The sequence below is a fragment of the Lissotriton helveticus genome, chromosome 11 (assembly GCF_964261635.1).
Source record: "Lissotriton helveticus chromosome 11, aLisHel1.1, whole genome shotgun sequence".
Taxonomy (NCBI): Eukaryota; Metazoa; Chordata; class Amphibia; order Caudata; family Salamandridae; genus Lissotriton; species Lissotriton helveticus.
Genome location: NC_136072.1, coordinates 983,135,653 through 983,150,257, shown reverse-complemented (window position 1 = coordinate 983,150,257; position 14,605 = coordinate 983,135,653). Strand labels below are relative to the sequence as shown.

General features: G+C 45.2%; 1 protein-coding gene across 1 annotated transcript in view; it reads right to left on the bottom strand.

Annotated features, from left to right (window-relative positions):
- The window catches only part of LHFPL7 (LHFPL tetraspan subfamily member 7), a 199,684-nt gene that overhangs the window by 150,790 nt on the left and 34,289 nt on the right, over positions 1–14,605 (bottom strand). The window contains exon 3 of the mRNA XM_078666080.1: positions 12,323–12,555. Coding sequence (XP_078522206.1) covers positions 12,323–12,532 — 210 coding nt within the window. The 5' untranslated portion in view covers positions 12,533–12,555. The remainder of the gene's footprint in view (positions 1–12,322; positions 12,556–14,605) is intronic.

Here is a 14,605-nt window from a genome sequence, read left to right as displayed (position 1 = left end):
ATTGGCTGTGAGGTTTCGTCCTTGGTAATCTCATCATCCACGAGCCTCCTGCCCTCAGGGCAGAGCATGGGGCACCCTACATTTCTCAAAAAGACTTCCTCAGTTGTGTTGTGCGATTCTGCCCAGAGTGGTACAGATGCCTATAGTGCAATGCAAATATTTGAGACTTCCCATATAGCAGCCACCACATCTGGGATTCCCTTTGGTGTAAGTGTGACATCAACAGTTTACCTCTCGCATAATGATGTCCTTTAATTTTCACTAAAGCAAGCCCTGCTTTGGAAAAGAGCAAAATATTTCAAGATTATTTCACTTTCTCAAGGCGACGGTGTACTGCAGAGAATGACTTAGCATGGTATTGGGCCATTACAACTCAGATGAACTATCCCACTCTTGTTGTTCATGTTTGGCACTTATTTAACCTATTGCCAGGTCTCTCATTATCAGTCAGTCCTCATCAGCTCACCTTTCAGGCTGCCCACAGCAACTGGGCTGAAGAAATTGAGTCCAGGTTGCACACCCTAATCTGTCAGTATGAGATATTAAAGATCTCTTGTCGTGGAAAGGTTTTATATCTATTTTCTGGCATGCGACAAGTGCAATTGGGTGGTAGTAGATGCCTCAAGTCAAGTTCAATACACACCTAGGAAGGGTTGGATATGCACCCTTTAAGGATTTGCATGAGGATAGAACTAGAAGGAATGAATGTCGGACCAGGAGGTCAAAATTCGGGGATGTGCTGTACACATCCAAAATTAATATGTAGTCGCTATCAGTTGGGTGGAGTAGTCTCCAAGCATCTCCCTGGTTGTGGTCTGATATGAATATCACAGAGCACAGCTATGTCAACATCATGACACCAGTCAGGTGGACCTATCTTGTTCAAGAGGAGCTCCAGTGTCAGGTTACAACCGCCCACCCACACATTTCACTATGACCTTGGTGGACCCAAATCCTGCAAAGAGTCTCAAAAGTTGGGTGAAAATTAGCCTCTTACAAGCATTAGCTTCATACACTGAGTCAATTATCAGTGCCATACCTAGAGTCTTCAGCTTGACAAAGGCAAATCTGGCTTCTTTGTCCAATATTCTCTAAATAAATGGCCCAACTACCTTGATCACAGGTGAAACCTGCAAAAATGTAATGCACCAAGAAAGACAATCTGCCATGCCTCGCCCTAAAGCTGGAAAACACAAGATACCTTGCTGCCTCACAGCTGCTGGACGGAAGATGCAGACCTTCCAATCGAATTCACAACCATGAGTAAAATCCTAAACCGTCCCCAAAAAAACCAAGAGCTGCTCACACTCACAAGATTACACTGTGTGCTTCCAATGACTGATGGGTTCCTTGCAGAAGTACCATTTAGGTAAGTGGTAGCTCCACACAGCATGAGCGTGAGAGGCAGAAGCTCTTAAATTAGTATGGAAGCCAAAACTCACCATTATCCTAACAGAAGCAGTATTCTGCATTTTAGTCTGGAGAGCAAGAGCAGATGAAGGGAAGCCCCAACAGCCAGAGGAACTAGTGCCACAGTCCTAGACACCAAATGAGCTCTCCGATTTTGACCACACTGCAACCAAGGGCACAAACCTGGGCTAACCGTAACTTAAATAAATAAAGCAGAAACTACTGCAAAAACTATTGTGGAATTGTACGCTGCAAAATCTTTTATTATAATGTTCTCATAAGGCATCATAAAAAGAAGACTATATAGTTAGAGATCTAAATCATTAAAGTAACAACTGCATAGAGCCAAAATGTACCTTTCTAGCAATTACATTTTCAACTACCTTTTTGATAATCCTTAGAAGACCATCATGTGGCAAATTAGTCATAGCAAAAGGTCCAAGGGAGAGGGGCGTGGCTTGGGAGCCGAAGATTGTAGCCGCAGCTTGGTGAGGCTCTGGCTGTGATGGAGAGGATCTTAGGAATAAAGTGGCATCAGGGTGATCCGTAACTAGACAAACAAGAGTGAGATAATAAGGCAACTTGTGGCAGCAGTTTCCTTGAAGAAAAAGATTATTTTCCAGCCTGTTAGCTGATATGTAAAATAGGGGATGTGTTTCTTTTAATAAGCACACACACATTGCTCCAGTTAGCTTTTCAGGACCTGCTGGGGAGATTTATGATTTAACAATTAAAAGAAACCTGTGGTGGCAGGTTTATTGAAGGGTGAGCAAGTGTATCTATTCTACAGAAATGTGAAATACTTCTGTGGGGAATCTATATGGGTTTTTTTAAGGGTGCATCACATCTGTTTTCCAGTTCTCACTTCATCATTATTGCTGTGATAAGTTTCTTTAACACCAATTTAATTTTGCTGTATAGCAGGACAGAGCTAATTATGGATTCAAATATTCCTACTCCGCAATGCATTGGAAAGCCTTTTTGAAATGAATGTAAAGTTATTTTCCTGATACTGGAGTAGGTTTTTATTAACAGAAACACACTGAAATAATTATGGTACAAGAACATTTACCCATGCAGCATATTTTGGATGAGGCCAATTTTGATGTGTGTGGTAAAATATTTTGCATCTTGTTTATTTTTGCTCCTCAGGATTTTTGTTATAAAACTAAAGTCCCAGCACTTTTTTTTTGCTCATTTATAAATGTAAAAATACTGCTGGGCTTATTTCACTACTGTGTTATTCTTCCAAACCATCAGTAATAGTAAATGGCATCTAATCCCCTTATTTTCCCCTTAAGAGGGGTACTAGACAGGGATGTCCTCTGTCTCCTTTACTCTTTATTCAGGCATTAGAACCATTTATCTTACAAATAAAACAGTCTAAGGATTTATCTGACTTTAAAGTTAAAGATCAACACATTAATTGTTCTGCTTATGCAGATGATATTCTTGTGTTTGTTTCTAAACCAGAATTGTCTATAACAACTTTCTTCACAGAACTAAAACTCTATTCCGAGCTTTCAGGTTATAAACTTAATGTAGAAAAATCAGAGGTTATGCCTCTTAATAAATATTGCAAGAAACAGCCATATTTTGCAGCTGGTGTATCCTGGAATGCAACTTAGATCAAATGCTAAGGAATCTGATATTGTAATTTTATTGGGGATACTCGTAAAATGAATACAGATGAAATAGTAAAGTCTGTCTCCTTACACAAAAATGGTTTCCTTTATTTTTATCTTGGTGGGGTCACATTAACACAATCAAGATGATGATTCTCCCAATTGTAAACTTTTTCTTATGATGGTGCAGGTTAAAATATTTAAAAGTTTTTCGGCTACCTTAGATAGCATAATTTCTAAGTTTCATTTGAATGGGTAGAAAGCTAGAATTTCCTTAGATAGAGTGTCTGAGGTTGTTTCTGGATTTCTCCACTTATCACAGGGCATTTGGAATTAAACAAATTCAGGTTCATTTAGTGGATCCTGTCTGCAACATCGACATGTCATGTTTCTATTTAGAGTGGGCCTTTGTTTTCTCTTTTTCTCCCAAAAATATTATGTTTATGTCTAATCCACCCAAGTTGTGGTTGCTGTTTACTGTTTCACACTCTTGCTCCTTATTGAAACATTTATAGTTTCACATTTATCAACTTTTGATCAGTTTGTTAGCAGTCCCATCTGGTATAATAAAATTATTTAAAAAATGATAAAACCATATTGTGGAACAGTGGACACATAGGGGTATTTTCACCATTTCACAATTTTTAAAGGATAACTTTATTGTTTTTTTTTAGATCTATCCAGCACAATCTCTGAAATAGTATGTTTTCACAATATATTGAGCTTAGGAGTCTCTCCACATTGCACTTGGGTCATTCACTTCTTTTAGCCTTGCGGCTCCTCATGTGCAGAATAGTCCTATTTCTAGGAATTTGCTCTCAAAAGCTTTTGTCATATACAAGTTTCTCTGACCACCCAATAGGACAGACCGACGTTTCCTAATGAAGCTTTGTGAGAATTGTAGTTGCATTGTACTTGGCTGGTTTCCACCTGCTATAAAATCCGGGCCAAAGGGCATGCTACAGTTCACTCTGCAACTTTAACACAAACTCTTTTTTTTTTCTATAATCGATTATTTTACACTCCATTTATTTTTTAAACTAAACTCATTGTACAAGTGATGCACTTGCTGGTTCATTCTTGCATATGATTTTTTCTATGCACTTCTGTTTCTGAATTTTAGACTCATGTTTGGCAACATTTTAAAGTTATTGCCAATGTTTCCTTTTTTGGAGGGGTACAATCTGTTTGGTCTCATAGCATATTGATAGGACAACTTGTAGACTTCTTAATAGCAACAGGTCATTACTTCTAACTGGAAATCTAAATAAAATATTTCTATTGCCTGTTGGTGGAATTTAGTAGGTCACAACCATAGATTGGACAGATTTAATCTGAACTCCCTACAGTTAACATTTAAACGTGACAACATATGGTTATCATTTATTTATCTGACAGTGCTATTGTTGATGCAAAAATGTCTTCACATGTCTAACAAGCTTTTTTGATCAATTTAATCTATGAGTTATTATTCATGTTATATTTCAATCATTTTTTAATAGGATATCTTATCATCTCTTACTATCGTATAATTTTGTCTCAACATGTACTTGACAATGAACAGTGTAAGCATTTATGTTTCTTGGTTATCTATTTTCTACCTATTGAACTATTTGTAAAGTGATCTGATACTTTTCTAGGGTCAAGTTCGCGCTATAGAAAACTTTATCATTAAAATAAAAAACAAAAATCTCATATCCTTCTGTCCACTCTCTTCTTTTTACTTTCCTTGTATTCACCTTTTAGCTTCATGTCTTCTTTCTTATTATATCACTTCATGTATTGCCTTTTTGGTGACTTATTCATTTTGACTTTTTAGTTCTCTTCATTTGCTATGTTGTTCACATCTTACTATGTAGTTGACTATATAACATACTGACTTATGCTATGACTGTTTTAATTCTTCAATAAACTTTTTTTTTTAAATATGGTCCAAAGGACATGTGGCTAGTCACTATTTTCTGGTGTCTAAAATTTCAAGGGAAAAGGGAGGGCTAACTTCTATCATGCAAAAATTATACTAAAAGAGATCAGTTTGACCAATTTTCTACAAAATTAGAGAAAGTGTAGTTCTTTAATCTTTTACCACAGCCACAGGAGTTGTACTATGAGTGGTTTTGTAAGGCCATATGCTTCTAGCATGTCAATCATTCAATACCCCGTCACTGAATAGGAAACTATAGTTTTATTATTGAGGAGGATCCAGGTGCTGAGTGCTCAACTCTGCAATGTATTGTGCGCTGAACTCCAAAATCCTTCCCAATCTGGCTGTGTCAGGAAAAAAACTTGTCCTGTCCATAAAACTCATGGGTTTACACTCTGCAAGCATTTCTTAGGCACAGGGCCTTAACCACAAAAGAGTGAAGAAAACTGCAACTGACTAATCAACAGGCAGGTGACATGGGCACTTCATAGTCTCTGTTCGTCCTCTGCTAAAAATAGTTACAGGATTCACAAAGAACTTCTCGCACACCCTCAGGACAGCTACGAAGTGCCCCCTGCCACAAGAAATTGTTTTATAAAATGCTTAGACAAATAAATAAACAAATATTGCCAGCACATTGGGATTTATAACCTGTACTTTCACCTTTGTAATTTTGTGCATGACTTTAATACTGTGGTTTTTTTTTTCTTCCAAAAACCTTTATTACATCATTCAATTACACTGCGGAATGCCTACAACCCAACGGGCTGGCCGTTATCGCATGGTGTTAATCACAATACAGCACCTTAAAGATTATTTACTAGTATGGATTGTAGCACAGTGGCTGCGTTAAAGAGGTGTGGCACATGCATCAGTTTCTCAAAAAGTGATGGTTTTTTCTTTTACATTTTTCATGAACAAGAACAAATCAAAGTAACTGTTAGGAACAACAATGTGGTCATTCATAGAGTGATACTGATCGTTTGTAAACAACTCACCCAAGTGTTACCTGTCAGACTATCTCCCAGTCTCGTTACATCCCCTGAGGGTCATAGTTGTGATCAAGTACATAACCCTCCCAATCGGCGCTCCACGCACTCCCCTCCCATCTATCTTGCGTGATAATGTAATGAAAGGCTACTCTCTCAATCCCTGGTCTCCCCCTCCTCATAGAACGCTCACTCCGCTAGCCCTCCTCCTCTTCTTCATCCGACTCTTCCTGTTCGTCCTCCCGCAAGGGGTCGCAAATCTCCCCTCTATATAGATTCCATTTGGTCCAGATTTTATTCCACTTCCCCGGGCATGCGCGGCTAGAGTACACCGCCCTTTCCGTCAACATTACCTTATCCATATTTAAACACCATTGCGACTTGGTCGGCATGTCTGCCACTCCCCAGCGTTGTGCGATATCTGGTTTTGCTACCATCAATCCTACTGTAACCCAGAGTTGCCCGTGTCTAGAGAGATCCGTAGGTCCCCACACGTTTAGAAGGCAACTCTTCGGTTCAGGCAATAGTGTTATTTCCAGTGTTTGTGAGATTGTTCGCAATACCTGTCTCCAATATTCCTGAATTCGGGGGCAGTCCCATATGGTGTGAAAGAATGTACCCTCCTCCACGCACCCACAAAGGCAGTAAGGGTGTTCTATCCTGTGGATACGGTGTAACATTGTCCTTGTGTAGTATACCCTGTGTAGTATCTTCAACTGCACTAGTCGTAGTCTTGCAGAGATGCCTACTTCCTTAGGTGACGCCAGTGCCCCATTCCATTCATGTTCGTCCATTTCACTAGTGTCTCCCTCCCATTTCACCTTTAAGGACAGTGTTGGGTCCGGTAAGTTGTTGAGTAATTTGCGGTAGGTAAGAGAAGTCGCGCGTTCAACCATAAATTCAGTGAGGAGGCGATCCTCCAGCGGGGAGGACTCGGGCAGGTCTGTGTCTATGGGCAGAGCCGCTAACAATGCATGTCGTATCTGGATGTACCTGTAGAGTTCCCTCTCGCTGAGTTCATACTGTTCTCTCAGTCTATTGAAGGGCACCACCCCCCCCCCTGTCCCAAAGATCGCCCACCGTGGATATCCCTATAGTGTCCCAGTGTGAAAACCCCTTGCTGTTCCTCATGTGGCCGAGGACTCGGGAGTCCCACAGTGGAGTCAGCTTGGTGATATTCCCCTTCCAACCCAGCGCCGCCGTCGCCGTATGCCAAAGTGTTACCGTTAGTTTGGTGGGCCCCACTAAGGCGCAAATTTTACGGTGGTCATATAATGGAGCCAATAAGCTGTCAGTGTCCAGTTGCCCCCTGTCAGCCTGGAATGCTGGTTCGTTTTGTGAAGTATGGAGCCAATGGTTGATGGGTTTAAGGTGTGCCGCCCAGTAATACAATTTTAAGTTGGGTAAGGCGATACCACCGTCAAACCAACCTCTATGCAGTTTGGATTGGGAGATGCGTGCGGGGAGGTTCCCCCATAGAAGGTTAGAGACCAATGCAGCCGCCGTCTGAAAGAACCTAGGGGCTACCGGGTAAGGTGTATTTTCAAGGACATACAAAAATCTCGACAGGGCCATCATTTTATAAAGTGCAGCTCGTCCCAAGAGCGTTAACGGGAGGCCCGACCAGAATGTAACGTCTCGTTTAAGGATATCTAAGTGGGGCTTCAGATTTTTGTCCATGAATTCTGCGGGGTCTCTGGTAACGTAAATGCCTAAATATTTAAACGACGATCCCGCTATCTTCAGAGGACACCCCTCGTCGAGGGCCGGAGCCTCCCCCCTCAGAACATACAATTCTGATTTGCTCCAATTAAGTGTATAGCCTGATATTCTGCCATGAGTATCACAGAGATGTAATAGGGCAGGCACTCCGATGACCGGATTAGTTAGGTATATCAGCATGTCGTCTGCATACAGGGACAGCCGGTCTTCCCAACCCTCCCTCCAGCAGATGCCCTTCAGTAGGGGCGAGGTTCTAATAAGAGTGGCAAGGGGTTCCAGCGAGATCGCGAACAGCAATGGCGAGAGGGGACAACCTTGTCTCGTACCCCTCCCTAGTGGGAACATCCGCGAGATGTGTCCATTGGCCACCACCCGAGCTACCGGGTCAGTGTACAACAGTCTGACCCACGCAATAAAGCGGGGCCCGAATCCCAGGCGCGACAGTGCCTCAAACAAGTATGCCCACTCCACAAGATCAAAAGCCATCTTAGCATCAAGGGCTAATATCACTGCTTGTGATGTGACCGACTCCGTCTTGGCTAGTACTCCGTGCAGTCTGCGTAGATTTAATGCCGTATTTCTGTGTGGCATAAATCCTGATTGATCCGGGTGTATAAGAGATGGTAAATGGGGCAAAATTCTCGTCGCTAGGAGTTTGGCAAGTATTTTAGCCTCTGCATTAAGCAGCGAGATAGGGCGGTATGAGGAGCATTCTTCAGGTGGTTTGCCTGGTTTGGAGATGGCTACTATAGTCGCCGCTCTCTGGTCCGGCGGGAGTGAACCCTTCTCCAGACATTCCTTAAACATCCCCAGCAGATGTGTACTGAGGGTTTCAGGAACTGATTGATCCCATTCTACAGGTATTCCGTTAGGTCCCATGGCCTTACCCGGATTCAAGGCTCGAATAGCCAGTTGTATTTCATCAGCGGTGATGTCTGCCTCCAATTCACATGCCACCTCCGAGGACAGTGTTCGGACCTCGATCGGTGCTAGGACTTCCCTGGCCATTTTGAGAAGTAATCACGTGTTCAGGGGTGTATACCCGTTCAAAGTGGGACGCAAGCAGTTCAATAATTTGTCCCGGGTTAGTACGTATCCCCCCACATTCGTCCTTCAAGCGTTGGATTCCCCTAGAACTCCCTTCCCGTTTGTCAAGCCATGCCAATAATCTCCCCGCCTTGTCACCCACCTCGTAGATCCTATTTTGAGTGTCGGTTAAATGCCCTTTTACGTGGACGCGTAGGTGATCATTATATAGCTGCTGTTGCAGTGTCAGTGCGTGTAGGGTGGATGGAGTGGGGTGTTGTTCGTGTGTCGTTGTCAATTCCTGCAAAGTTATGTCCAGATCATCTAGTTCCTGTGAGCGTTCTCGTTTGTAGCCTGTGATGGTGTTTATGGCTTGCCCCCGCAAGACCGTTTTATATGCCTCCCATAGTACCTCGGAGGAGCGCACGGAGTGGATATTCTCAGTAAAATACTGTGTCGTCGCTATTTTAAGAGCTTTGCGAACCTGGGGAATCTTGAGATAAGTCGCCTGTATTGGATATATGCGTTTGTGCGTTCGCTCCTGGGAGGAGAGTGTGAGAGTAAGTGGGGAGTGGTCCGAAATCCCTCGAGGGTGAATCTCCATTGTATCTACATGTTGGAGACCATCTCCCAGGGTTAGAAAGTGGTCAATTCTCGACAGACTCCCATGTACCGCGGAGTGAAAGGTGTACTGTTTCTCACCGGGGTGGAGGTGCCTCCAGATAGCAATCAGGCCCATGGCTGTTATGAATTGTTGGAGGCGGGGGACCCCTCCCGTGGGGACTGGTGTTGGAAACCGGTCGAGCTGTGAATCCAGAATTGCGTTGAAGTCCCCCCCAAGGATAACCTCCCCCTCGGGGAGAGTCAGAATAAAGTCCCCCAACCTAGGGAGGTGTACTGAGTGTAATGCCGGTGGAATGTATACTGAAACTAAGTTGAGAAGCTTCCCCTCCCACTGCCCCTGCAGGGCTGCGAAGCAGCCTTGTTCATCAGTCTTAGTAAGTAGGGGGATGAACCTCGTGTTTTTCTGTATCAGGATACCGGTCCCCCTGGAGCTGGACGTGAAATCTGAGTGGACTATCATCTTGTAGCCTCGCCTATCCATGGCCTTGGTAGGTCTCCCTATTAAATGAGTTTCCTGTAGTAGTGCTATGGTGGGTTTCTGTCTCTTAAGTGCGGTTAGTACCAGCCCCCGTTTCACCTTGTCCCCCAGTCCTCTCACATTCCAGGTCATGAGGCGTAAGGAGGGGCACTGTGTTTCAACTGATACTCCACTCCCGTCAGGAATTGGAACGTCAGCCATGTAATACTATGGGGTCTACGATACATCGATGGGTAAGTGCGTTACGGGTGCTGGGTGTATAGTTGCGTAGGAAAGTGTCGAAGGTCCTCATGGGAACTTCAGTCCCCTGCCCTCTCCTCCCGCCTTGTAGTGACTCCTGTGGAAGCCTAGTCTGAGTCTTTGACCGTATATGCGTGTTCCTAACTTTAAAAAAACAATCCCTTCCCCAACCCCCCCTCACTGCATCCCTGCCTAACGGACTTTCAACTGCCCGCCCCCCCAACTGAGCAGAGTGCTTCACCCATCCCACAACCAGAGTACTTGCGTGTAGGGGGGAGAGCGTCTCCCCGAGCAGGCGGCAACCCTGCATGCTTCCGGAGTAGTCTCGCCAGAGTCCATGTGCAGCAGTTAAACGGTGTGTCCATGGTCAGCGACTGCTACCAATGCCGATCTCAAAGTAGGGGTCATTCCTCTCCGCCGGTCCCTGCAAATCCATGCGAGGGAGAGCCCTCTGCTCCTTCTAGACCAGACGTTTGTGAGCCTGTCCTGCTGTTCCCTCCGCGGTCATGATTTGGTCTGTGTGTTTTTCGCTGCCGTTCCACGGTGTGCCATCCCTCAAGCCAGTCCCGGGCAGCGTCCGGGGTGTCGAAGAACCACACCTTCTTGTCCGCTACTACTCGCAGCCGGGCCGGAAACAGCATCGAGTATGGCAGTTCTTTCTCCCTCAATGTTTTTTTCACCTCCAGAAACGTCTTCCTCCTCCTGGAGACCTCCGCCGTGTAGTCCGGGAAGAATGCTATTCTTGAGTTCTGGATCTGGATGGCTGGCGCCACTCTCGCGGTCTGTAGGATGGCGTCGCGGTCTCTAAAATTGAATAGCCTTGCCAGAATTGGCCGAGGTGGGCCTCCTGTCTTAGGTTTTCCCCCCGGCACCCTGTGGGCCCGTTCCACCGAAAAGAAATTCGACAGTCCCTTAGGCTGGAGACTGGTTTTGATGACGTCTTCCACATATAGGTCCATTGCCCCCGTATCTTCCGATTCTGGCACACCTAAAATTCGGACGTTGTTGCGCCGAGAGCGACCTTCCTGGTCGGCCAGTTTGTCTCGAAGCAGTTTGTTGTCCGTTTGTAGGCGCTCCATTGCCGTTTGTAGTTCGGACACATCTTCGACCAAGGATTTGGTGACAACTTCCACCTGTTTGACCCTTTCGGACATTTTTTGGAGGTCTGCCCGTATCAAGGTGACCTCAGTGGCTGTAGCTCCCACTGTCGCTTGTACCTGGGCTAGTGCCGCCAAAACATCCTCAATTGTGGCCTTTTTAGCCCCCTCGGTCTCCGTCGTTTTCCCCGCCGTCTTGCGTTGCTCTTGGGGAGGAGACTGCCTGTCATAGGCGAATTTGTCCAGTTTGGCCTGGGTAGCGTTGTGCCGGGGGCCTCTGTTTGCCATGATGCAGTATGTACCAGCGGTTCAAGCAGCCACTGAGGATCGGTGTTCGGGCCAAGAAGGGCTGGTGCCCCCTCAACTTGCGCTCCGCCTGTGTCCCTCCAGCCCCCGACGACGTCTCACTAGGAGGGGGTGTCCGTCTCACCGCCCTTGCCGCTTGTGACCGCCTCACCCCCGTCCTCCGGCAAAGATGAGTTCTCCAAGGCAGCGGACCTCTGTGTGCGCGGTCGAGAGGCCGGTCTGATCTCTGCTCAGCAAGGGCAGCCGCCGCAGGGACTCGGGGCTCTACGTGCGTCCAACGCGGAAAATGGCGGCTCCGTGTCTCTGATTTGCGGTGTTATTCGCACCCCCGAGCCTGACCTCACGGCCGCGCCGGCTGTTGCTGGATGTCGCGGGGCCCCGCCCTTGCCACCGGGCTCTCGGAGGACACTTCACTGGTGTTTGGGCAGCGCTTTCAGTGAGCCGGTACTTCCGGCCAGTCACCGCCACCGAGAAGCAACTTCCGGTCGGCCTCCGTCTGTCCGCCACTCCGCTGCTCGTCGGCTGATGATAGGCCCCACCTCTCTCCGAGCTCCGGCAAGTGTTTCGGTCCTGCGGTCTGGCAGCCGCCGTCCCCAAAATGTTGCGCTGGGTGCCGCAGGGACTCCGGGTCCGATCCACCCCTTCGGGCACCGTCAAACTAAGGATTAATGTGCCGGATTACAGTGGGAAGCCGCCTCTGCTCGGGAGCCTCTCTAAGCTGCGGCCGCCATCGTAGGCTGCTAGCCACGCCCCTTAATACTGTGTTTTTAACATCATATTTTATATACTCATACTGTGGTGAGAGATGCAAGCTGATTGTTCCCAAAAAGATTAGTACAGTTGTTTTGAATATGCTGATAGATATAATATACTTTACATACCTGCCAAGCGACATCTGGAATGTCATCCAATCTTCTGTACACTGTGCATGTCTGGTTACAGGGAAACTTGGTTGGCCCATTACAATGGATAAAAATTCCAAATGATACAGTTTGGTTGATGAACCATGCAGCTGATGTCAGACTTAGTGCAGAAACGCAAGCTAGGCCAAGAGATAGAATTAGCCAAACTAAGCCCATAAACGACACCATTCGGAGTACAATATTGTTGATTCCTGAAACAAAGATAATAAAAAGCATTGATATTCAAATTAAAATTATAGGAACGTCCAGGAACAATGCACCTAACAAAGACATTATCACTTTTAAATACTCCATAATACTTTCATAGACTCATTTCTCACATGACTCAAGGAAGGAAAAACACCTTTGTTTTTAAAAATAATACGGTTATAAGATCTCAATATTGCACTTATGATATAAATCAAGGTAATTTGGTCTGTTGAAGAAAATAAACTCCACCAAAAGGGAGAATAGTAGTAGGCTTTAACCCCTTCACTGTGGGGCTGTTTCCCCCCGCTGTGCTGGGGGGCGGGGGGGGGCGCGCACAGCGCCCCGGTGCTCATGACGAGGTCAGCTCGTCATGAGCCACGGCGCTCCGGTGCTCATCACGCCCGTTCCAATGGAACGCTCAGCACAGGATGGGAATCAGCCCAGCATACGAGCGTTCCATTTAACGGGTGCGGTCATGACGAGCTCAGCTCGTCATGAGCACCGGAGCGCCGTGGCTCATGACGAGCTGACTTTGTCATGAGCACAGGAGGGGTTAAAAGAAATAAAATATAAATATTGAGACAAACGTTATGCTAGATAGTATCTGAAGTGGCAATGAGTGGAGCCTAGCCAGCTGCAAAAATCCTAAACATACATTTCTACCTTACCCATAACATGCAGATGTTTTTCTTGCTCAACTCAGACCTATTTAAAATACATTTTGTGAAAAAATAGTATATGTGCTGATAGCATTTTTACACTTTTCATGCTACTACACCTTGGTATCAAGTTTAGACTGTCATTCGGTAATTCAAGCCTTCATTTTTATCAAGACTTGCCTTTAGAAAACTCCATTTTGACAGCACCTTCCTGTACAAAAACAATCCTGGGAGGCCATTTGGACAGCACCTTTCTGAACAAAAACAATCCTCAGAGGCTTTTTTCTCTTTCCATGTGTGCTGAAGAATGCAGCACACATAGAAAGAGGACTAAACAAGGAGAAATAAAGTTATTTCTCTCTGTTTGCTCCGTTGTGCCTTCCCTTGGGGAGGCGTAAGGTTTTGGCGCAACCCCAGATTTACATGGTTTTGTAAATCGGGGAAAGTGTCAACATCCATGGGTGTTGCATAGGAACACCCACCGCAATGCCCATGGAATGTCTCCCTAGCACAGAGTAAGGCCACGCAGCAATTTGCACTGCCTTGCCTTACTCTATATCTGTGAGGCTATTCAAAGCCACGTAAAGTGTCTTTGTATGACTTCATAAATATGCTTTTGTAGTTTGCAGTGCCGGAGCGTCACAAAAAGTGATGCTCCAGTGGCGTAAGGGGCTCACAAATATGGCCCCAAGGTTTTAGGTGAATTGTGGGAAAGGTGATGTAGTGACCATGTCTTATATGGGATAAAGTACCAGCTGACATGCATGATAAGAATATTGCAAGCCATCTCAGAGTTCCTTAACATTATAAAGGAACTCGGCCTTCGCCTTGTTCCTTTATATGGTTATGAACTCCACGGTGACTTGCAATATCCTTGTTATGTTCGGGAGGGGGTACATTATCCCTTGTATAATACTGTTAAAATGTACTTTCCATGGCCCATCTAACAGAGAGATTGATCAGTAATTTCTTAGTAATATTTGGTTGCCTATTTGAACTATGCAAACAATGATTGCTGTCTGGGATAGGATGCAGCTGCACCCACACCACGGATCTGATTAAAGTGTATAATCAACGAGGCAACCCACAAGTTTATGTCTTGTGTAAATAAACTCTGTGAACCATATCTGAACTCATCCTTACTTCTGACACATCCTTGCTCTCACTTCTTCTTAGTTATAAATCCTAGACCCTTTCCAGCAAGTGGACTATAGGTTAATCTATCAATTAGCAAATTTAAGGTGAGAGACATGCCAGCCTAAGAAAGATGCTTAACTGGAACTTAAAGGAGGAGTGCCTGGCTGCCAAGGCTGGATTAGGAAACCAAAAGCAACCCTGGTAAAAATACTCAAACCAGCATTGCCCCTTTCCTCGCCTCACTCTTTCTCTCTCT